Below are 24,109 nucleotides of genomic sequence, written 5' to 3'. Positions count from 1 at the left end.
AAGCCCTTAACCCTGTTAAGATCGTGGATACAGGAAAGAGCATAGAACAAATGTACAATTGAACACCCTGAAACCAACTGCCATGAAGGGAGACAGAACGTTGCCAGACATCCCGTTCCGTGTGCTCCTCAAAGTAGAACGACCACCTCCCCCCACCCCTGAGCAACTACCTAGCCTGACTTCTATGGTAAGCGTTTACTTATTTCTGTCATCTGACCACGTGTCACTAACTACTGTAGTTCAACTTTGCCTGTTTGGCTTTTTGTTTATATGTTAGTTCTCCTTTAATCTAGAGACCACCCCTCCCCCAATCTCTTTTTCTTCCCTCTTGCAATGTATTTGTCTTGTAGAATTCCCATTGCGTTTAAAATTAGAAAAACATTCCCTTCCATGCTTGTAAGGCTTTACTTGGTTTGATCCCCCTAAATCTCTCTAGCCTCATCTCCCACCAGGCTGCTTTTCACTCTCTTTCAACCCATGCCAACCTTGATTCAGTGCCCCCACGCCTTCTCCATCCCCCTGCAGGGCCTTTACCAAGGCTGTTCCTTCAGCTTGAAATGCTCTTCCTTCTCTTGTGTCTCCCGGTTAACCCCACCTTATTTTTGTATCTCAGTGGGAGCATTCTCTCCTTATGACTTGGCCAATCCCCACCACCAGAGCCTCACAGCCCTTCCCTACTCCTCAACAACACAGGTCAAGGTTGCGTTTTTCCATTTGTTTGTAAGATGATATGATTAATCACCACGAGTTCCTTGAGGTCTGCTTTTCTTCACCATTGTTTCTCCGCTACGTAGCTGGGTGCCTGGCACCTAGTAGGTGTTCAATTAAAAATGTGCTGGCTACTGCCCAGGGATAGCCAGCAGATACCAGGACGATTAGGAGAGACACCGAGACTGAAACATCCTGATTCCCTCAGAGGTGGGACCTGAAGCAGTGTGGAGAGGGGGTGTCTCCTGGAGAAGAATGGAGAGGAGGGTGGAGGCTCCCCTCAGAATACCTGAGGCCATGCCAGGGTCCTTCTGCCCACCCCCAGGCCCTAATGCAGGAGCCAGGTCTGGACTGGGATGGCCAGAGAGGCTCCTGGGTCTGACCACTCCCACCCGGGGCCACTGGGGCTGAGCTAAGTGGAAACAAATGTTCCCTGGATTTCCTAGCCCAGTCCTGGTGGGCAAGCAGCCCCTCCCTCTCAGCCCCTGCTCCCCTTCCCCTCCTCAGAGCCCCTTCCCAACCCCCTCCAGTTCCTTCTCCCTTTGACTGATGGGGTGATTGAAAGGTTGGGGCATAGGTAAGGGTGAGAGATACGGAAGATGTGGGGGCAGGTGGGCCCTGTGGGGAACTGGAGCCTGGGGTCACCTTGGACAAAGGCCCAGAGGGGGTCTCAGGAAACTAGGTCTGCAAGGCAGGGATTCAAAGAGCTAATGCTGGGAATCAGGGATCCAAGCTCCCACCCTGGGCTGGAAAGTCGCACCATCCTAACTTCAGGTGGGCTGGGAAAGCTGGGGTAGGGCCATGTGGGGGTTTGGAAGGGAGAAGAAAGTGACCCTTTTTATTTCTCCTTCCCTCCATCTCTTTAGAGAGGAGGGCTAGCCTTTCCTCTCTATATTCTCCAGGGACCTAGACACCCAGGGCCCTTAGGAATTCTCAAGTCCTGTCACCACCCTAAAGGAATGGCAGTTGGGTCCCCTTGCTGGGGAAGAGGGAGGGCAATGCAGAGGGAGGGAGAGAGGGAGGTCCCTGGGAGGGGAAGGGTCACAGGCCCAAATTCCTGGGCTCCTGCAGCTTCAGTCATTCTGAGAAACAAAGGGGCAGAGAAAGTGATTTAGAGACAGACACAAATGGAAACCAAATTCTGGAGATGGGAGAGACACATGGAAAAGACACACGGAAAGATGGGGAGAGAGGATCTAACAGACAGAGAGCTCTGCTTTCCCTGCAGCGACTCTGATGTTATCTGTCTCCAGCTGCCTCTCTCCCCCTCCCCAGTCCCCACCTCTGCCCCTCCTCCCGCTCCCACTCCGCAGCCAGACATCCTTGTGCTCCTTCCACCTCTCTCTTTTGCATCAGGGCCTAGATGTGGAGTTAAAAGGTTTTCAGGACTGAAGGCAGAGCCACGGAGGAAGAGGTGGAGGGGGCCCAGTGCCCAGAGGACAGGCAGAGGGGGATCAGAGAGGCACCACCCCCCTCCATGCTGCCCCCTTCTGGGCTGCTGTGTTCCCATTCCGGTCTCCTGTGAACGTTCCTCCACATTCATGCGTGTGCAGAGGTGGGGGAGGGGGGAGGGGGGAGATGGGGTTGCATGTGCATGTAATCTCCAGAGAGGCAGGCATGTGTCTCAGTCTGAGTCAGCCCATCTGTGTGTCCATCTGTACCTGTAAGTGAAAGTTACCCAACACTGTCGAAGGGAGGCAAGGGTGTCCTGTGGTGTCTGTGGGTTATCTGGACGCCTGTGCCCAGCTGTGGGTATGTGCGAGTGTGCACGTGTGTGTGCATGCATCTTGATCTGTCTTTGTGTACTTCCGTCTCTATCCCCAGCCCTGCTCCATGAAAAGTTTTCTAAGCTAATAGTGGGGGACTGAAGCCTCAGGAGCATCTGAACTCATCTCTCTAAAGGTTCGGAGGCCATAAGAGCATTTGCTCTGGTTCTGCCCATATGCCAGCCAACCCCTAGAGGGGGGTGCAGAGAAGGCAAAAGAGAGTGAGCAGAGACACAGTGGCCCTGGGAGCCGAGGATTGCCCATCACAGACTCCAGCAGACCCCTTCTCTGCCCCAGTGCTTTTGCAGGCACTACTGGGCCAATAGATTCTGCAATGGGACTCTGGGTGTGGGGGGGGGGGGGTTGTGGGGAGATGAGGGCTTAGGGAATCCAGGGATGGCCAAATATTCTGTACGATCTGGCCAGAGAGAGTGCTGCAGGAGGGGTGGGGCGATCTGTGTGTGTTTGTAGGAAAGGTGGGGGGTGGGGGCAGAAAGGCCGCCTGCGGGGGAGAAGGCTTCTTGGCAAACGCCCCAGTTTCCTGCGCTGATCCCTGCTCCCTGCCACTGCTCCCAATTCTGTTGTTTCAATAACATCATTTTTATCCACCCCACAGAGAGACTGTGTCTTAGGAGAGGGAGGCGAGGGGCAGGGCTAGGACATGAGGGGGTGGTAATGGAAAGAGGCTGGGGTCTGGAGACAGCAGGGACTAGATTTGGGGCGCTCCCTCCTCAGGCAGAGGCAGGGCGGTCCCAGAGCCCTGGTCCCCTGATGACAAAGACAAATACATTAAAATTCTTGCCTCGGAGAAGAATGCAGGATAGGGAGAGCATTTCATAATCTGCAATAACAGTAGCTGGGTGGGGGCAGGGGTGGGTAGGGGACTTAGAACCCAGGCAGTGATTCCCAGGGGTCTGGTCACTGGCCACCTGCAGCCTTTAGGAACCCTCAGAGCTCTCCAGATGCCTGTTTAGCACCATCTGGCCTGAGTGTGTGCCCAATCTGGGTATGTCTTTGAGTGTATAGTGTCCACAGTTGGCATTGCCCTGGAAAAACAGCAACTGTGTACAAAATTAATAGGTGCAGGGGCCATGGGCGGCAGCTGGATGCTATTAAAGGCTAAAATGGGAGGGGGCAACATTTGGGCCTTGTGCCCCTCACTCTCCCTCAGCCACTAGGGGCCCTACCTCTTCTCTAGAGTGCCCCAGCCACCACCACCACCACCCCCACCACCACCACCAAAATTCTCTGTACCCAGTACAGGGAATTAGATTGACACAGCTTGGACACCACAGCCATGGAGTTGGGTTTGCAGCAAACCTAAGGAAGCAAAACTTCCCTTTGCGCCTAGGGGATGTTTCTCCATTTCGGTTCTCCACTGGCTCCTCTGGCCTTCCCCAGATCTGCCTCCTCTCCGGGGTTAGGCATCTATGGTCTTCTGTCGCATCCCCTTAGTCCCTCAGCTTCGTCTCTATCCACTTGTCCTCACTCTCTTGGGGACTCAATCTTGCCTTGTCTCTGCTCACCAAGGATGTTTATCTCTTTAGGCAGTGGCTTCCCTCCCTCCCAGAGTTCAGGTGCTATCTCCATCCTAAAAGACCAGGAGCTTTCCTCTGAGTGCCTGAAGTTTCTACCACTAGGGAGACACCCCCCCCCCCCAACGGTTGATGCCACTCTAGCTGGTGGTGACAGGGAGACTGGCCCTTGCTGAGGAATGTCCTGCACCACCTGTCCTTCGGCACTCCTGGGGCACGCGGGGGCGGAGCAGGGACTGCAGCCACAGCCAGTACGCTAGGCTTGATGAATGGAGCTGTCCCTCCTCCCCACGGAGCCTTTGATCTCCCCCCCCCCCCCCCACCTGGGGGGTGGCAGGGGCATCAAAGACATTTTTGTGGCATTAGAGAATCAGATAAACGCCATCTCACCTGCAGCTGGCTCTTCCACCCCTTCTGGCCCGGGCCAAGTTGGGGAAGCCACGAGAGGCAGGCACCCGCGGACACGCGAGGCCCGGCTGCCCCGAGTTCTGCCTCCACTAATCTCTCGCAAGACTGCAACCTCAGCTCTATCGCTCGCTTACACGTGCGAGCGCTTGAGCGCAGGCCATCAAGAGGTTCCTCTTGCTGTCTAATCTCCCCTTCGCAGCCCTCCACCCCCCTCCCCGAACGCGGGCTCGAAGAGGCGGGGTGGCTGGGGGAGCGAGAGCGGAGGCCTGGGGCTTCCTCCTTTCCTGGGGAAAGGCTGAGAAAGGGGCGTGCGGCGCGGAGGTGGGGCCGGTAAGGGGTGACCCCTCCAGAGTCCGCCCGGCAGACGGTAGAGTTCGACACCCCTTCCCGGAGCACCCAGCGCCCCAGGCAGACTTCCTCTCCCGGCTCTCTCACCAGCATCTCCCTCCGAACCACCGCCCCCACCCCCCCAACTCCCTCATTCCTGGGAAGTTTTCTCTCTTTACAGTCAACAAACCTGTCAAACGTCTCCCTTCCAGCCCGTCCCCCATTCCCCAGCTCCTCTTCACCCCCCCTTACCCCTCTCCACCCTACTTCCCCGCCCCTCGTTGCCCCCGACTCTGGGAGGCGGAGGGGTCTCCCAGTCCGAGAGAGGCAAAGCGAAGGGGCGAGGCAGGCGGGTCCCGCAGCCACCGGCGCGCTCGGGCCCCGCCCCGGGACCTCGCACCCGCCCTCCGCGGAGCTCCGCGCCTCCAGCCCCGGGGCGCACGGCTCCCTCCCGAGAGTCCCGCCGCCTGACTGTCGCAACTGCCACCCCACGGCCCCCCTGGCCCCCGCCCCCGCCCGGGCCCGGCTCCCCTCCCACCCCCGCCCCCGGCTCTGATTTCTTCTCCCGAGCGAGCTCGGCGGGAGACACAGGCGCTGGCTGCCCCGTCCGCTCTCCGCCTCCGCCGCGCCCTCCTCGCCCGCGATGGGCCCCCCCGCCGCCGCCGGAGCCATCGCCTCCCGGCCGCCGCCGCCGCCGTAGCCGCGCTCGCCCTGAAGCCCGCGCCGCCGCGCGCACCGGCTGGCCCCGCAGCCTCGCCCGCTGACCGCACCGGCCCGCGGTAGAGCGCTCACGATGCTGCCGCCCGCGCCCGCCCTCCTCGGGCTGCTGCTGCTGCTGCTCCTGTGTCCCGCGCACGTCGGCGGACTGTGGTGGTGAGTGCTGTGTCGGGCGGGCTGTCCCCGTGTGGCTCCTGAAGCTCAAGGGTGGGGACTTCGGGACTGACTGGCGGGGAGGGGTGGCGGGTGGCTCAGAAACGCGGTCCCGCTGCCTCTGGGCAGTACCTGCGAGCGAGCGGGAACCGAGCCCTAGGGCAGCTGGGGAGGTGCCGGGAGGTGCGTGCCGCTCTCCTGCCAGACACCGACTGGGCCACTTCTAAACTGCCATTCAGATGTTCCTAAACCCACACCCCGCACATTCTATTGTATTTCCTCCTACCTTGTGCCACACACCCTCCCCACTCTCTTTCAACCCCCTCCGGTTATGCGCTCAATCCAGGTCCTCAAGGAACTGGCACGCGGGTAGGAAAGAGCTACCGGGTAGACAGCGGGAGGATCTGCTGTGAGAGATCCAAAGAAAAGAGTGTGTGAGGAGGGCCCTGGATTTAGGGGAGGAGGACTGGATTTGTGGGAAGGAGAAGAACAAGGTGGTAAGCCACAAAGCAAGGAAGGTCCAACAGCTGTCTCTTCCCCGCCTTACTTTGCTCAACAACCCACCAGCTTCTCGCTGAGAAGCTGAGTGCTACTTCAAAGTGGATGGTAGTGGCGGGGAAAAAACGTAAAGGGAAACTGAGTCAGGACCGCGGTTTTCTCTACATCCTTCCCCCAGAGCAAAGAAGAGGAGGAAAGACAGGAAAGGGACCTAGGCTCCGACCCTTCCAGATGTGGGGGGTCAGAAATGAAAAAAATGCAGCTCGGGAGGTACTGAGAATCGTGAAGGGTCGTGGTGGAAGAGAGGGAGGCCTGGCCAGCCAGGAGATGGGGACGTCTTCCCAGACCTGGCCTCCAGACCGGGCCCTAGCTAGAGCAGACACCTACGCAGCTAAGGTCGCGGGAACTTTGAGCCTTGGGGATGGACAGCAACTGGAAAGGTGGGTGCCGGGTCGAGACCTCTCAGAGATCCGGATCCCGGAGACTTTCTTTTCCTTCCTAGTCTCTCTGGAGCTGCAAAGACCCGCCTGGAATAGATCAGAGTTTAAAGAGGAGGGACTTGGACAATACCGCTGATGCGTCAGCCAATCCTAAGAAAGCAGGGTCTGGTCTATTTGCATAGGGCCATGTCATTGGCTGGATTCCCTATCCTCCGCTCCTCTTCCACCCTCCCCCCCCCCCTTTGGATGGAGGGGTGGGGCAGGCAGATCCTTCTCCCCCCGGGAGATAGAGAGCTGGATGCCCACACAGGGAGCTGCTGGCTGCTATCCCTCTTTCGTGATGCGGGAGAGATGTCCCTTGGGGGTGTCAGTGAGGGAGCAAATCGAGGATGACCCAGGTCCCGGCCAGGGAACATGCGTCCTTCGATCCTGGCTCGGTATAATGCTGTGTCAGTTTTGAAATAGACAGACCTGAGATCTAATCTCGGCCGACAATAAGTCTGTGACCTTAGGCAACTCACTTCTCCCCGCGCCTCAACGTCTCAACTTTAAAACTGGGAAACAGTCCCCCTACCTGGTAAGCTAGATAGGAAGATTAGATGGGAGGATCTACAAAATGATTTGACACTGGGAGGTGCTCCATCCATAAGTGTAAGTCTCCTCCTCCACGCTGCGGGTTTTCCAGCTAGAGTTTGTAGGCGTGAAAAGGATTAATTTAAATTTAAAATTCCAAGAGTCCCAAGCAAAACTTCGTAAAAGAATCTCTGTCTTGTTTCCCAGACACACATTTCTAATTTTGCCTTTTCTCAAGGTATGGGGTCAGAGGTCTCTCCCAGATGGTAGCCACCCTCCCGCCTCTCCTTTTCCATTTATCCAGCTCATTCTCATCCTTCCAGTTAGAACAGCACATCTTCCACGACACTGTCTTTTTGTCTTTCCTCCCTTGCCTTCTGTGTGTTCCTACTGCACCCCATGCATGGGACAACCATGCCAGTTACTGTGTTTTACTGACAACCATCCCCTCTGTGGTCTCTCTTCCCTGCTCCGGGAAGTCAGAGCCTTTGTCTTTGGGCCCTGGAGGCTAAAGGTGCTGGGGAAGTATTGTGGAATGTTGCTGAATTGGTTGATTCACCTTCCTGGGGCTTGTATTGTGGGGGTTCTTTTGTTCAAGAGGGGTTGGTGGGTGGGTGACAAGCCAGAGGGAGAGAGAGTCTGGTCCCTTGGAGACTGACCCTGAAGCTGGGAAGCAGGGAGTGGGGGAGGAGGTGAGGAGGGCAGGTGTAGGAGAACACAGGGGCCTTCATGGCTGCAGCTGCAGAGCAAGCTGGGTGAAGAGTGAGAGGCTGGGGTGATAAGGTGTCCAGCAACTGCCTCGCTCAGATGCTTCCCACAGAGAACCTGCCTCTCCCACCTGCACCGGCCCCCTCACTCTCCTCTGTCTGTTTCCGACACTTCATTCCTTTGGTCTGAGTCCAGATTCCTTTCTTGGGATCTTTGACTCTACTTGCTGACACTCTTGTCCCCACCCCACCCTACCATTGCTCTCTGAGATCAGGCTTGGGCTGGTGGGCTGGACCCAGCATCCCTGGTGGCCTAAGGCTCCCGTCACTCTTTGCCCACCCCCCACCCCCACACTGCCCTTTACCCCAGCTTCACTTAGGCTAGTAACTTTATCAGGCTAGGGGCTTCCAGGTCGTTCTTTGACCTGCTTGCTGGCCCTCTTTTCCCTGCTTCTCAGAGAATGCTAGCCGGGCTGGAGCTCTAGCAGTAGGCAGGGAAGCAGCAGCCCTGCACGCTATCCCGACATGCTAATAGCCTCCAGGGTGGGAACAGAGAGGACCCCAGGAACGCTGAGTGACTGGATGGTCCTGATTAGGAAAGGAGGCTCCTGTAGGGGAATGATCCAGGGCCTGGAATAGGCTCAGGTACCTGGCTCCAGGTTCCAGAAAAGTCTCCCTTCCACTTCCTTTCCCCCTCCCCCTCATTCCCCCTCCATGCAATGCATGCTTTCTAAACTCTGCCTCCGGCCTCTCTGTCTGTCTCTCTCCCATCTGTAACCATATCTTTGTAAATCACAGAATCCCAGATTCCAGGACATTGGCCAGGCTCTCTTGAGGTCATCTTGTCCAGCCCACTGCCTGCAGGCCATCCAGCATGTGCCCTGGCCCCGACAGATCCCATTTTGAGACCGAGGCAGAGAGAGAAAGTCTGTGGCTTCCTGGTCACCAGCACCCACCCCACCAGCCTGCTCTCTGAGCCCCTCCCACCCTCCCCCAGGAAGTTCTCCTCAATGTCTGACCCATCTTTATTTATGCTCTCAATCAGTGCATGTGGAAAATAGCTCACTCTCACAGAATAGATCAAATCAATCTCCCTTCTCTCTTCCTCTTTCCTCTTTCTGTTTTATATTTTCTATGAAAGAAACCAACCCTCCCCCCTTGTTCCACTAGCAAAAATACCACCCAGTCTCACTCCCTTCCCCCATCTCATCTTGCCTTTCTCCGCCCCCCCCCTCCCCGCTCCCCCTCACCCATTATGGAAAGGAAACAGGAACCAGAGGCCTAGGACAACCTCATCTCTGGCCCCACAGGGAGTCAGGGAAAGGACCCAGGCTTCTTCATGACACCCAGGTTTTCCAGCTGGAATCCCCCCTCCACCCCAGGCTGGGCTTGGCCATCCTCCTCCATCCTGTCTTTATCTGACCCTTTGTGGGCAGTCCTGTTCCTGGCCCCCACCAAGCTCCCGGCGGGGTGGGGACTGGGGTGGGGTGGCCACCCAGTACCCCCCTCCAGGCCTCCCGCCTTGGCAGCTTCCCCTGGAGGGAGACAATGGGGCTGTGAGCAGAAAAGGGCAGGGGCAAAAGGAGGCTGGCTCTATCTGGGCCAGAGCATGCCCCAAGCCCACCAGAGCCCTGGCACTGTGACATTTCCTGGAGGGGGGGGGCAGCCCCCTCCTGCCCTGTTCTCATCGGAAGCCAGGAGTTGGTGGGGGGAGGTCAGTGGAAGTTTGATCACCAGGGCCCAGCGAGGGGGATTCCAGAATGTGTACTTTGATGGAGAAATGCAGCTGTGGAGGGGATGAGGCGAGGGCGGGGTGGGGAAGCTGGGGCCGGGGTCAGGCTGGCAGCAGCAGGGCGCCTGGCCAGCCGGAGCCGGAGGTGCTAGGGAACACAGAAGCCTGTCCCTAGGGACTGGGCAGAGCGCCCTCTAGCCTATGTCCTCCTTCCTGCCGGAGGCGGGGTGGGGCGAGACCTTGGGTGCTTCCCCTGATCCACCTGAGGAGGAGCTGAGGGAGGGAAAAGGTCGCTGGGAGGGAGCTCCGGTTTTCCACCTGGCCTCCAAAGCTGGTTCCTCCAGCTCCAAGCCCTCCATTTAAGCCAGAAATTAGAAATTAGATCTAGAAAGGACTTGGAGATCATCTAGGCCAATCATTTCACTTATGGTTAGAAGTCCAGCAAAGTCCAGGAACTGGAGGGGACTTGCCTCGGGCCATCCAGAATGCAGGCAGTGAGCACTAGGGCTGGGAGTCTACCTCCTGCCGAGTACCTCATCCCTGCGTGCAGTGAGGGGTGGGGGGGGTGCAGTCAGGAAAGGGGTACAGGGCCTTCCACAGGCCCTTTCTGCCCCCCACCCCACCTTCACATGGGTGCTCCCCACCTCACTATGGGAGAGCAGAAGACACATGACAGATTCTCCTCAGAGAATCCAGTGTGTGTTTGGGGGGGGGGGGGGGTCGGTCAATGTGTCCACTCCTTTGCCTCCCACAGCCCTGACCAGTAGGAAGCCCTCTTGACTGGTGACGTTCATCAGGGAAGGGAAAGCCCCTGCCTCTTCCAAGAGCCATGAGAAGGAGAGCAGCATGAGGAGGTGGGAAGGACAGTGTCCAGGACGGGGCAGAGGGAACCAAATTGGGCCAGCGTGGGAGAGGGGTGGAATGGGGTATCTGGTGGGCGGTGGGGAGGCAGGGGTTAATGGAGCTGGGGCATCACTGGCTTTGATGTGGTGTTTGGGGTGGGGGTAGTGGCTGGGGGATGGGGAGCAGTAATTATCGAGTTAGACAGAGCAGGACAGGACAGGCGGGCGGGCACAGGCCCGGGCCCAGCCGCCTCAGCAGCCGTCAGGCAACATTTTTCTGCCCCTTCTCCACCACCCACCTCCCCACCCCCATACAGCCCCCACCCACAGCCCCAGGGCTCAGGGCTCCCTCTGCTGGCTCCTAAGAGGTGGGGGTCAGACTAAGGACCCTGGGGGTGGGGAGTGTGAGGAAATAGAGGGTGGCTGGCCAGGAGGCCCTTCAGAGGAAGTTGGGCACCAAAAGGGTCTGTGATCTCCTTGGCCTGGATAATCCACTCGAGTGCTCTCTGGGGAAGGGGAGGGTCCCGGAGGGTGCTTCTGGTTCACAGGCAGGGCCGGTGAGGGAGGAAGGAACACAGGGATCCCAGCTGAGAAGTCAAGGCAGACAGCTGGAGGAAAGGGTGTTCTCGTGAATCCACAAACAGCTGCCTGCACTCCTACCATTTGCCCTGCTCTGTGCAGGCCCAAGACATGAATGGGGGTGTGAATGGGAGGACAAAAAGCACTTTGCTAGAGCTCACCGTCTGGGCAGGCTCTTCTCATGTGTACCAGGGAAGGTGTCAGGTATCATGATTCCCATTTGACAGTCATGGACACTGAGGTTGCGAAGGTCAGGTCTCATTCATTCAACAAATATTAAGTGCCCACTTCACATGCAAGGGACTTGCTGACGTCTTAGGAGAAGCAAATGGCGGAGCCCAGATCGAAACCCAAGTCACAGACTCCCCAGACTCTGCACGTGTGCCACGAATGACATCGTGCTTCCACATGAGATCTTTGTCTCTAGTGTGTCTTTCACCTAAGTGGAGAGAGAAGACAGGGCGACACGACAAAATAGTTATGCCACTGGCAGGATAATGAGCACCCCCAGATGAGCGACACCTGAGGTGATGGGGGGGAGGGGTGGTCAGTGAGGGCTGGGCTCAGGGGCGACAGGGATCTGAGGTGAGCTCGGAAAGATGCCGGGTGTGATTTTGATGACTTAGGAATTGGGAGGGGGTAGCTCTGAGTCCAGAAAGCTGGAGGTGTAATCTGGGATGGATGCAGTGAGCCAACCCTGCTTGGCAGAAGGGCTGTGTGGAGGATGATATGCGAGGGCATCTCAGCTCTTCCAAAACCCCACGTGGTCATTCCCTCCAGTCCCTTTGGTTTTAAAGAGATTCACCCAGAGGCGCCTGGGTGGCTCAGTTGGTTGAGCGTCTGATTCTCGATTTCGGCTCTGGTCACGATCACAAGGTTTGGTTCATGAGTTCGAGCCCTCTGTGGGGCCCTGAGCTGAGAGCCCCTCCCCCGCACACACACATGCTCCCTCTCTTTCTCAAAATAAACAAATAAACTTAAAAAATAGCATTCACCTAAACTTCTTGAAGAACGGATTCCTCCATTGAGTGGCCAAGGTCAGCCACCTCTTTCCTCAGATTTCGTCTGTATAATGGGGGTGAAGTGGGTAGAGTAGGAGTAGATGGTTTCTGGCATTCCCTTTGGCCCTCTGAATCTGGAGATGGAAAGGTAGGTTAGGCCAGAACGTGGGGCCCCCAGGGCTTAGAGCTACAGTTGTTGCCAGTAGGAGCTGGCTGTCCCTAACGCCACCCCACTTGGCTATCGATTCTACCAACCAAGGTCCCTGGGAGGGAGATTTTGGCATCTGCCAAGCCAGTTAGAATGGCCAACCTTAGGCCTGTCCCTTCTTGTCTGCAAGATTTCCTTTAGGACTAGCCTCATTTTTTCTATGCCCAGGAATGGCTATTTGATTAGGATCTCAGATCCTACCTGCTATGTATTATATAACTCCTACACCACTGTGCTTAGCCCCCCAAACAAGCAGATGCTCCCAAAAGGGTACATCTTCTCTGGGCTGACCCCAGGCCAATGCTGACTCAGAGGCCAAAAAAGCAGAGTTGATTCCCTAAGGAAGCAGAAGGGAAGAAAGGAGGGTAAAGAAAGAGGGGAGATGGGGGAGTTATTTCTTGATGTTATGTCCAGTGTTAACTTGGAGGGGACAAGGGAGCTTCTCGGGCAACTTCTCCTGTTTCTGAAGCGCGGAGAGAGAGCTGATTTGCCCACAGTGGCTCAGCTCACCCAGAGTTGACAAAGACCAGGGTGCAGAAGTGACGCTTGATGTTTTGCCCGATGCCCTGCCTCCCCCCCCCCCCCACTCCTCTTCTGAACTTTCCTTTCCTGTGACTTGGGGATGGGAGCGAGGACAGGAGGGCAGGGAGCAAGCTGGTCCCTTGGGATTCTAGCTGCTACTACTGCCCATCCCTCCTCCTGACCAGCTTGTAAACAAGCCTTGTTCCCAGGCAGCAAGCCAGCCTGGGGAGCCAGACCCAGACCAGCAACTGACTCTGGGGCAGCCCCTCAACCCTGCAAAGGGCTGGCCCCACCTCGGGGAGGGCCCTACCCTTCCTGCTCCTCCCGATTTCTCTCCTATCTCTAGCCCCTGGCAAGCAGACAAGGTCAGGAGGTTTTTGCTTTTCTCCCTGCATACCCCCACCCTCTCTTGCTTCCCTAGGGCAGGAGGAGGGAGAGGAGAGGGATGGGGTCAGAGTAACCTTGAGAGGATAAAACAAGTCAACCTTGGGAAATTAGGGAGTTAGCAGAGGGCAGGGCTGGGAAGAGAGACTGGGGAGCTTAGTGGCATGGGGGGTGGGGTGATTTGGGGAAGAAGAGTTTGCAGAGCCCCAGACTCCCAGGTGGAGGCCTGGACAATCAGGTGGCAGGAAAGGAGCTGGACAGTCATGGGGAGGCCTGCTTCCCTGCCTCTGCATCCAGTGGGGGGTGGGCAGAGGAGGGGTGGAGAGAGAGGAAGCTGATTAGCAGTCATGGAATCTCATGTGGACAAGGGCCTGGACTCCAAATGAGGACATTCTCCTTAGAAGGCTCATTCATTCATTCATTCATTCATTCAAAAACATGGATTAAATGGTGTTCGTTGTAGTATTAGAATAATCATTTGTAATATTGTAGTATTATAGTAATCATTTGCACATTTTCATAACAAAAATTGGGGGAAATACGAATTAAGCACCTAAAAATCTGCCACAGGAAACAAAAGAAAACGTCAGTTCTAACTCCCAAGGTGCTCATAGTCTTATCTACTGACCCTATATAACCAGGCTGGAAGCCATCTCAAATCCTTTTTGTAATGAGGTGGATAAGTGGATGGGGGGAGGGGAGGATCGATGATACACGGAGAGAGAGAAAGAGACTGATAAACTCTCGGTGGTCACTGGGCCACTGGGAACCACCTTGTGCTGCCCTATCCATGGCACACACTATCCACTGCTCCATCCACCACTTTTCTAGGATTGGGAATGGGCTGGGGCTGGACCTTTCCAGGCTGCAGTTGGAATGCAGTGATGGTCAGGTCCTAAGCATGGAGGAAGGAGTCTGGACTATAACTCTTCACTGAGAAAAGAATCTTGGCTCCAGGACTACTTGGGTGGGGAGGCTGACAATGATCTGATGGGGTGGGGTGTGTGTGTTGGGGGGGGGGGAGTAGGTTACCTTAGAAAGAACTGAACTTACACATCTTCTTACAACGGCCTCTTTAAGCATCTCGCTCCCCAGAGTTGAGAAGTTCTACCTTAAGACCTAAATTCTTCTTGCTGCTGTTCAAGCCCATTACATCTCCTTGTTGTGGGGCCAGAACATGCCTGGGCAGCCTGTTCTTGTGGAGCAAATGGGGACAGGGGGGCTGATGGGCATGAAGGCTAAAATGAAAAGTAGGCCACCTTGACCTTTGGCACCTATCTCCCACCATTTTCCTCGACATTTTCTATCTCCTGGTGCTACTTCTCCCCACCCGGCGTCTTTTTCTGTCCTCTGCTGAAGGGTTTTTGTGTGATCTCAAATTACTCTCAGGTCCAAGTGCTCCGCCCACTCATTCCTGCAGCACAGGGACCACAGCTAAGCGTTCATCAAATAAGAGCGATCTGATTCAAGGAGTTCCACTCAGCTGCGAGTAACCTTAACCTTCAGGGGTCTGGTCTATGGAAACCAAATAACAGCTCTCTCCTTAGGTGGAATGAAGGCTGGGAACGGAAGGATTTCTGGAAGTGTGTGGAACTTCCCATTCGGTCTTTACCCACACCAAGCCAAACAGGCATTCCCCTTCCCCAAACCAGTTAGGTCACAACCAGTGACGTCAGGGCCTGGCCTGCCTTGCCGGCCATCCTGCTCTGAAAAAGTCACAGACCCTGGAACAGAAGGGTAGTGTCACTTACTTCACCATAATGCTTCAGAGACTCAGTCCCCCAGCTACTTCCTCCTGCTCTCCAGTTCAGAGAGATAGAGGATATCCTCGTGCAAGGGCCCACCTTAGGGACCAAAGCCCAACCTTCCCATTTTACAGAAGAAGAAACTGAGCTAGAGAGGGGGTCACCCTTTGGGGTCAGGCCTGTTCTTTGTCTCCCTTTTGGCTCACCTGGTGCTGGGTGCCCTCACCTTGAGTCAAATTCCTAGAAGGACTTATTAATGAAGATGTGCACAGAAGGATAAGGCTGAATCCTTGCTCTATAGCAATTTCGGTCCCAACTCTAGTGAAAGGGGACATGGGACAGTAAGAGAACCAGATGGGACAATCTCACACTCAGTTGGGGTGGGGGGAGAGAAGAGGCGCGTCCCAGCGGCTAGCTGTGGGCAGAGCGGGACTGGCCTCCCTCCCCGCCCCCGCCCCAGCCCTTTGAGTCATACCTTGGACGTGCTGTTCTTTGCTTTCTAGGGCGGTGGGCAGCCCCTTGGTCATGGATCCTACCAGCATCTGCAGGAAAGCGCGGCGGCTGGCAGGGCGGCAGGCTGAGTTGTGCCAGGCCGAGCCAGAGGTGGTGGCAGAGCTAGCCCGGGGCGCTCGGCTGGGGGTGCGGGAGTGCCAGTTCCAGTTCCGATTCCGCCGCTGGAACTGCTCCAGCCACAGCAAGGCCTTCGGGCGCATCCTGCAGCAGGGTCAGTGTGGGAAGAGCACCTGGGGGGCTGCTTTTTCTTTTGGGGGATCAGAGGAGAGGGGGGGTTGGGGGGGGCGGCTGCGGGAGCCCCACCTCTCCCGCCGGTCTGTGGGTACCCTGTCCCGACCCTGCCTCCCACCCATGCTGCCTCGCCCACCGTAGCGCCTCCCCCCTCCCCGCCACCCCCGGGGACCCAGCCTCGGTCCTGCCGGCTGACTTCCCCCACCCTGCGCCCGGCCCGCAGACATCCGGGAGACGGCCTTCGTGTTCGCTATAACGGCCGCGGGCGCCAGCCACGCCGTCACGCAGGCCTGCTCCATGGGCGAGCTGCTGCAGTGCGGCTGCCAGGCGCCCCGAGGGCGGGCCCCGCCGCGTCCCCCGGGCCTGCCCGGCACCCCTGGGCCCCCCGGCCCCGCCGGCTCCCCCGACGGCAGCGCCGCCTGGGAGTGGGGGGGCTGCGGCGACGACGTGGACTTCGGGGACGAGAAGTCGAGGCTCTTTATGGACGCGCGGCACAAGCGGGGACGCGGAGACATCCGTGCGTTGGTGCAACTGCACAACAACGAGGCCGGCCGGCTGGTGAGTATGGGCAGGGGTGTGTAAGAGAGTGTGTGGGTATGAATGTGTGGGTGTGGGTAGGTGTGAGTGGACGTGGGTGACGGTGGGGTGTGCGGGAGCGTGTTTGTAGACGTGTGAGGAAATGGGGGTGCGAATGAGGGCGTGTATGTGCAGGAGTATGTTAATGTGTGTGGGAAGCGGGGCAGAAAGGGCGCACTTGGGAAGATTGGCTGGGGGCATGTGGATGGGCATGTGGGAGGCAAGGTGGCCAGCCTAGAAGAGGGAGTCCCTTGGGAGGCCTAGGAAGGCCTAGAGCTGGTGGTCTAGTGGGCAGGATGGGGAGGGGACACCCAGAGAAGAGGACTCAGGACCTCAGGTAGGGAAGACAAACCTCTGAGACCCGACAGGTGAGGCAAAGGCTGGGATAGGTAGAGATCTGGCTACCAGCACAGGGACAGAGGAGGGTGACAAAAGCTGGGGACGAAAGAGAAGATAGAAGCTGGGGCAAAGGTCTGGAGGTGGAGGAGTTGGGAGAAGTGAGGGAGGCCAGGGAAAAGGGCCAGAACGTGGCCAAGGAAGGCTTGGAAAGGTGTGAAAGACAAGGCTGGTGAAGGTAGGAGGGAGTCAGCTAAAGGCCAGGAAAGCTGTGACTGAACCTGGGCATTTGCCAACTGGCTGCCCACCAACTCCAGACTGGGCCCTGCCTCTCCCCTTCCCTCTTCAACGAGGAGTCCCCACCCCCCACCCCACCCCCGCCCCCTAGCTCTCCCTCAGATGTTTCCAGGAGGGAGGGTGAGGAAGGAAAGAAACCTGGGAAGGGGAGGGGGGCGCACAAGTCTGCATTTCAGGTTGGCCTCTGGACTCTGAGCTTCCACAGATGATATTGCTGAGTCATCTGACACCATAAATCTTAGTGGGGTTGTGACTCTTAGACCCCAGCTTCAGGCACAAATTGCAAATAAGGGGCAGGGGTTCTGGATTCTGGTTCTCAGTAATGCATTCACCGTCGGCCATCCTGAAACCTATGCCTTAGTTCTAAGATGCTCTAGAGACCCCCCCCCCCCCCACACACACACATCCTGTGTCCTCTAGGGTTCAGCCCTGAGGCATCAGGCAGGGAGTAAGAGGGGGCCCAGAGAGGAATGTCCAGACAGGCCCACATACCTGTCAGACGCCCAGGAGGCTGGCTCTGCTCAGCCCTGTCTGGGGCCGAGAGGGGCAGCAACGAGGGGGCCCTGTTGGCAGAAGGAGGTTGGCAGGAGGAATAGAGCACGACAGCTGCAACCCCTCCCTGCCTCTAGGGAGACTCTCACCCCAGCCGTCAGTTCTGCTTTCTCTCTCTCCCATTCCCTGACTTTGCGTCCTGCGATCTCTGCTGCACACTGCGCCCCACTCCCCCCAACTCCTCTCACTCTTCCAACTTTGTAATTTTTCCTTCTCTCGGAGCTGTTGCTCCCTGGGTTTCCTCCTCTCCACCTTGCGCTCTCCTTTTTGGTTTTGGTCTGCTCTTTTCACTCTTCCGGCCACCTCACCCTCCCCATCTAATTTTTTGTCGGTCCTCTGGGCCTTTCCCCACCCGGTACCCCCAATCTGTCCGCATCCGCCGGCTCCTTTGCTCCCTGCAGGCCGTACGGAGCCACACGCGCACCGAGTGCAAGTGCCATGGGCTGTCGGGCTCGTGCGCGCTGCGAACCTGCTGGCAGAAGCTGCCCCCGTTCCGGGAGGTGGGCGCGCGGCTGCTCGAGCGCTTCCACGGCGCCTCGCGTGTCATGGGAACCAACGACGGTAAGGCTCTGCTGCCCGCGGTCCGCACTCTTAAGCCGCCGGGCCGCGCCGACCTGCTCTACGCCGCCGACTCGCCCGACTTCTGCGCTCCCAACCGGCGCACCGGCTCGCCGGGCACGCGCGGCCGCGCCTGCAACAGCAGTGCCCTGGACCTCAGCGGCTGTGACCTGCTGTGCTGCGGTCGCGGGCACCGCCAGGAGAGCGTGCAGCTCGAGGAGAACTGCCTGTGTCGCTTCCACTGGTGCTGCGTGGTGCAGTGCCACCGCTGCCGCGTGCGCAAGGAGCTCAGCCTCTGCCTCTGACGCGCCGTCCGGCTCTCCAAACCGCGCGCCCCTCGGCATCTGCGGGACCTCTGGACTCCGGCGGGGGCGCTGCCCCGCTGCTCGCGGCGAAGGTCCATCTCCCAGGCCTCCGCCAACTGTGAGGCGGCGGGGCTTGAGATACACGCCCGCCCACGAAAGCGAGGGGCGCTGAAGGCCATCCACCCCGGGGGAGCGCTCTGGAGGGCCCCCGGGGGAGGCTATGTAGTCCCTCTCGCTCTTTGGCCCCCATATGGGGGAGCCAAACTCGAGGCCTCTGGACGCAGGACGCCTTAGAACTGCTGGCTATGGGGTGGGTGGGTGAGTTTAGTATCAATAAAAATATTTAAACCAATAGGACTGGGCCCACAGTTTGGGAGGGAGCTGGCCTCCTGGGGGCCACCATGGGGCCAGGCTTCCGAAGGAGTGTGTAAAGGAAGATGGTTTTGATAGAACTAGCATCTCAGGGGTTATCACCTTAGGTCCCTATCTCCCCTACTGAATTAGGTTCTCCTGGCAACCGTGGAGAAGAGTGCCGATTCTTCTGGTTCACCCTTGTCAAACATCTCTGGCCTGGATCTGCAAGCTGGGAAAAACCTAGCTGTCCTTCTTTAAAGGGACAGACTGAAAAGGTCTAGGAAAAGAAGACCAAAGCCTCTGGTAGTGTACTCAGTTCTCAGTCCAACCCTCATCTTCTCTGGGGAGGGTGACACCCTTATCTGCCCTTCTGTTTCTGTGATTCTTGGGGACTTTGAGGGTAGACTTCTAGGGCCACCCAAGCCCATAGGATTAAAGCACTTTGTAAACTGTAGAATGTGATGAGATTATGTTATTAGTAACATCAGGCTTTTTAACCACCAAAACTAACTTCATTGAAAAGACTGCCCCGATCAGCATTTCTAATCACACTCAGTGGGGGAGGATGCAAAGTTGTCCCAAGTTTCTCCGGGCACCCAACCCCATTTCCTCCCTTCTGGTTCTTTTTCAGAAAGCTGATGTCGAGGCTGCAGGGACAGGGAGGAAAGGTTGGAGGTTCTGGGTTCTCCAGAGCTGGATCTCATGCCTCCATCTTCCCGCAGAGAGAATGGGGCGGGGGCATAGGCAAATGGCTAGGATTCAGAGCCCCGATTTTCCCACAGTCCAAATACTGCAGGAGAGAATGACTGCCTAGGTGTGTAGGCAAAGCATGAGCTTTGGATTCAGGCACTCTGTGTTTGAAGCTGCTGCTGCTGTTAAGAAGTTTACAATATAGGCATGTTAGCCTCAGTTTCTTTGCCTATATAATGGAATACCATCATGTTTCAGTTATCCATGGCTGCATAACAAAGGACCCCCAAATAATTACTTCTCCTGATCCTTTAGGTTAGGATTTTTTTCAGAGTTCATCTTGGTGGCTCTGCTCCTTATGGCAGGGACCAATGGTTGTGGTCATTCACCTGGCTGCCTTCTGCAGTGGCTGGGCCAGGCTGAACAGTCTAAGAGGCTTGACTCATATGTCTAAGTAGTGCCTCAGAGCTCCTCCAGGGTCTCCTCCTCTCCATGTGGCTAGCTTGGGCTTCCTTACAGCATGGGGGCCTTGGTTTAGTTACACTTCTTACCTAGGCTGGCTTTCAAAATGGACATGCTGAGTGTGAAGGCAGAAGCTCCTTACAGTCCAGCCTTGGAAGTGACACAGCATTGCTGTCACTCCCTGTTGGTTGACACAAGTCATAGAACCAGTGAAAATTCAAGGGAAGGGGAAAGGGACACCATCTCTCACTGGGAGAGTGGCACCATTATCAGGACCATTCACATCCTCATAGAACCATGGGGAGGATTCTTCTGAGACATGAAAAGCACTTAGCATAGCATGTAGCACAATAGTTTATGTCAGGCTTATATTTAATAAGTGGTAGTTTCTGTGAGAGTGGGAATAGAGAACTGATGCCTTGCAGGTATTGGGCAGACCTTGATTGCAAATGGAGATACTCAACTCAAACTAGCTTAGGTCAAGGGAATTAACTATGAAAAACAATTAAAAGGGAATTAATTACCTGGGAAGTGCAGGGGTGAGACTGAATTCAAGCACAACTGAACCCAGAGGGCCAGACGATGTCATAGGTCTTTCTCCCTTGTCTTCTTCCCTCACTACCCGCCCCCCAACATCTATGGTTTCTAGCTTATCTCTGCCCTTCTTTTCACACTGCCTTCATTATCTCCTGCTGCAGATAGACCTTCTCTATATGTCAGCCCTATGCCCACATTCTTAGAGCTGGTGATCTAAAAAAGAATGGCTTTCCCAGCCAAAGTCCTAAGGAAGACCCTGATTTGGTCAGCTGGGGTCACTTGCCCACCCCCAAAGCAATAACTGTCCAGGAAGATGTACTACCGTGATTGGGACTGGCAGCCTGAGCTAAGACCACAGGTATTGGGGGCACAGGGAGGAGAGTAGAGTTTTTCAGTGAAACAGAAGGAAGGGGAACTCACCCTGGATGTAACAGACCTTAACCATGGCTTTCAGTGTATCTGTCCTCCCTCCCCACAATGCCTCTGCATCTGCCTCTTGACCTAGCCTGGTTCAGCCCTCAAGAATCACGTTTGGGATCCCAGAGTGAGGCATATATGGAGAGGGGTATCAGGCTGCAGTGGGAAGGAAAGGGCATCTGAATTTTCCTTCCTGCCTCATCCTGACTCCTTTAGGTCAAACGCCCGAGCTTCAGGGAAGTTGGACTCGGAACCTTCAAATGCCCGAACTTCAGAGAATCTGGACTCAGAACCTCTTCTACTCAAGGGGGTTTGACAACTTACCAAGGGTGAGAGTGGAACTGGCATCATGGGCAGCATGGAGGAGAAATGAAGCTTCCTAAATTACAGTTATCTTCCCCAGAGCCTGGTTCAATACTTAAAAAAAAAAAAAAAAAAAAAAAAAAAAAAAAATCTCCTGCACTTCTCTCAGGGACCACAAGAGGGTGCACAGAGCCCAGCTTCCCTATTAACAGGGACCAACAGACAGGACCTGCAAGCATCTGGGGAACTCAGAGAGCCTTGGACAGGAGAGGGTAGGATGAAAGGAAGCAAGGAGACCCACAGACCAGCTTGGGCCAAGCTTCTAGGGTTCCAGACTGTCTCAGACCTCTGGGCTGACCCAGACCTAGGGGCGGACGCCTGCGTCCCAGTGTCTATTGCCAGGTCTTGGTGCGTGGTGTGGAGTAGGTGATGCTAGACTCCCCCATGAGCCAGAGAAGGAAACTAAGACAGTGGCATGAACTGACACCACCCCAAGCAGGTGAAAAGGAATTCAGAGGAAGTAACATGATAACAGTGAGGAAAGGCCTAGTTTGCCAGCTTGACCTTGATCAAGTCAATTAATTTCTCCAAGCCTCAGTTCTCCCGTCATGGAATGGGGGTGCCTGATAGCTTTTTAGTACACTGGAAGAGAGCACTGCAATCTTCAAACCGATGGTCTCATGTTGGTGGTCCATTTTCCCCGACCAAGCTCAGCAGGAGTCTGGGAACCGCCTTCTGTGAAGGGTGAGAGCCTTGGCCTGAGAGGCACCATTTTGAACATTATTTTGGTCATCTTTAAGCTCAGAGATGGCTCTGTGCTCTTGCACTGCTGCCTGGGAAGAAGGCTGGAAGCAGAGCTCAGAAATACGCCCCCCCCCCCAACCCCCTTGCTTACCCAGCTGCTCAGCCCCAGGCACAGTCTGAGCCATGAAGGTTCCCTGCTGGCTGAGTGGTGGGGGACATGTGGTACCAGGGACATGGGGGAAGAGCACAGAGGCGCCCCAGATGTGTGCATGACCACATCAGGGACAGCGAGAATGCAGGCAGATGGGTGGGGAAGCTGCTGGAAGGCCCAGGATCAGCCTAAGGCCAAGGGCTCATTTCCCCTTCCTTCCAATGACCAAATACACTAGGAGTTTGGGGGACTAAAGCAGCCAGTTATCCCCCCTTATCTTGCTGAGGGGCACTGGTCCCTGAGGCCTGAAGGATGGGATAAAAAGCTCTCTTCTCGGTCTGGGGCTGCTTTCCCCTCCTCTTCACCAAGATGTTCTCTTGCAGAACATCAGGACTGAGCTTGGCCTGGTCCGGGTTGGGGCTGTGAGAGTCCCACCTGTTCTCACCCTGGTGCCTCCTCTAGCCCTCCCTTCCCTGTAACCTCCTCCAGGGTTGCCACAGCTGGAACCATTCTCTGAGCTGCCTTTCATCTCTGGTGCCCCCCCCACCCCCAGTGGCCCCTGTAATTGTGGTCTCAGCTGGCGGCTGCGGGGGCTGGGGCTGGGCTGAGGGCCAGAGCCAAGGGCAGGGCCAGGGTGGGGTCTGGGGGTTGCTGATAGGGGCTTGCCCATGGCAGGGGTCATTTGGGACTGGGGCTCCAGTCACACACTCTTTCTGGGCCTCGTCTCCACATATGCCAAGGCCCCTGTGCCTACATATGCCCTCTCCTCTCTGCACTGAGAAGTGCCCCAGGCTTGGGCACTTTTAGACCCTCATGACATCAGGCCAGAACTAGGTCCCAGTGCAAACAAGGCTTGAGAATCATTACTTGCCTCCTGGGATTTTCAAAGAAAGGGACTTCTCCCTCTCTTTTACACCTCTGTATTTCTTGAGCTGTTAGAGGGTGGGGGAGCAAAGAGACCTCCCGTTGGCAGAGGCAGGTCAAAGGAAAAAGAAATCAGCCCCTCAAGCAGGTCAGCAGAATTTCCCAAATGTGGTCCTCATGAAAATCACTTGGGATACTGCTAGAAATGCAGACCCCCAGGCCTTACCCCCCGACAGGCTGATTCAGCTGCATTGGACCGGAATCAGTATTCCCCACAATGGCATACCCCAGAGGATACGTATGATGAGGCATCAAGCCTGGAAAGGCTAGTGTGAGCTGTATCTGGGGAGTAAGGAGGTCTGCAAGCTGGATTATGAAGCCATTCCCTGTCCCAGGTTGGGCCTCTTCCTAATCGTTTCTGGGTCTCAGTTTCCCCAACAGCCTGGCTTGTCCCTGTGGTGCCCTCTCCCACCTCAGGCTCCTGCCTACCTTCCTGTGCTAAGTCTGGTCCTGCCCTAACCTTCCCCATACCCCAAACCCTCCCCAAACTCTAGTCCCAAGCTGTCCCTGTCCTGCAGCATGGTGAAGGAGAGTGGGGAGGGCAGGGGGCGGCTGGGGTCAAACAAGGCTCTGGCTGAGGCAGACTGCTTCCTGCCCCCGGCTGTTTTCCTGCTGTCCAGCCAGACTGCTCCCCCCATTGCCCCACCCCCACCCCCAGCAGCCTCAAGCCCTTAATTCCTGACAGCTGCGGTGGCTGCCGGCAGAGATGGGGGGAAAGGAGGGGGGAGGATGCCGTCAGCCTGCTGTTGCTCGGGCTGCCCCCACCACCTGACAGTCTGGGGACAGGGAAAGCCCCACCCCTCTCCTCCAATTCCCCAGGGATGGGCAATTCCAGGAACGGGCCCCTTTGGTCTCAGAGCCCAGAGTCTCCCGGTAGTTTGTCCTTAAACCGGGAGAGGGCAATGAGGTTGGGAGGGAGGTATGTGTGTAGTAGAGTGAGAGGTTTGTGCCCATTGTACAGAGGAGGATGCTAAGGCCACAGTGGGAATAGGATTCACTATCGGGGCCCAGGTTAGAACCAGAAACAGAAGCTGGAGCCTCTGTCCCCAGCCTGATGTTTCCTCAGGTCCTTGCCTGGCTGTAGTGTTCAGCTGGGGCGAGAGGACATGAAGGAATCCCAGAGAGGAGTGGGCCTGAGTCAGGAGTCCGGTTTTGGGTGGCTCCCAGAGAACCAAGTACAGGTAGCAAGGGCCAGGCAAGATCTGGAGCATCTGCAGGAAGGCCCAGGCAAGCAGCGCTCAGTGTTGGGGCCACTGCTGCTGTGCTCAGAGTCAAGAGGACTGGGTTGGATTCCAGCTCTTCATTTGCTGTGTG

General features: G+C 56.5%; 1 protein-coding gene across 1 annotated transcript; it reads left to right on the top strand.

The window, feature by feature from the left end:
- Positions 1-4,857: 4,857 nt before the first annotated feature.
- On the top strand, positions 4,858-19,539 carry WNT6 (Wnt family member 6). Its single transcript, XM_019445935.2, has 4 exons — positions 4,858-5,617; positions 15,349-15,569; positions 15,813-16,147; positions 17,752-19,539. The coding sequence occupies exons 1-4, from the start codon at positions 5,538-5,540 to the stop codon at positions 18,211-18,213; spliced, it is 1,098 nt and encodes a 365-aa protein (XP_019301480.2). The 5' UTR covers positions 4,858-5,537; the 3' UTR covers positions 18,214-19,539.
- The last annotated feature ends 4,570 nt before the right edge of the window (positions 19,540-24,109 follow it).

Source organism: Panthera pardus, unplaced genomic scaffold (genome assembly GCF_024362965.1).
Source record: "Panthera pardus isolate Hobbes unplaced genomic scaffold, ASM2436296v1 HiC_scaffold_10, whole genome shotgun sequence".
NCBI lineage: Eukaryota > Metazoa > Chordata > Mammalia > Carnivora > Felidae > Panthera > Panthera pardus.
Note: the sequence above shows the minus strand (reverse complement) of the source record. Positions and strands in the feature narration are given on the sequence as shown.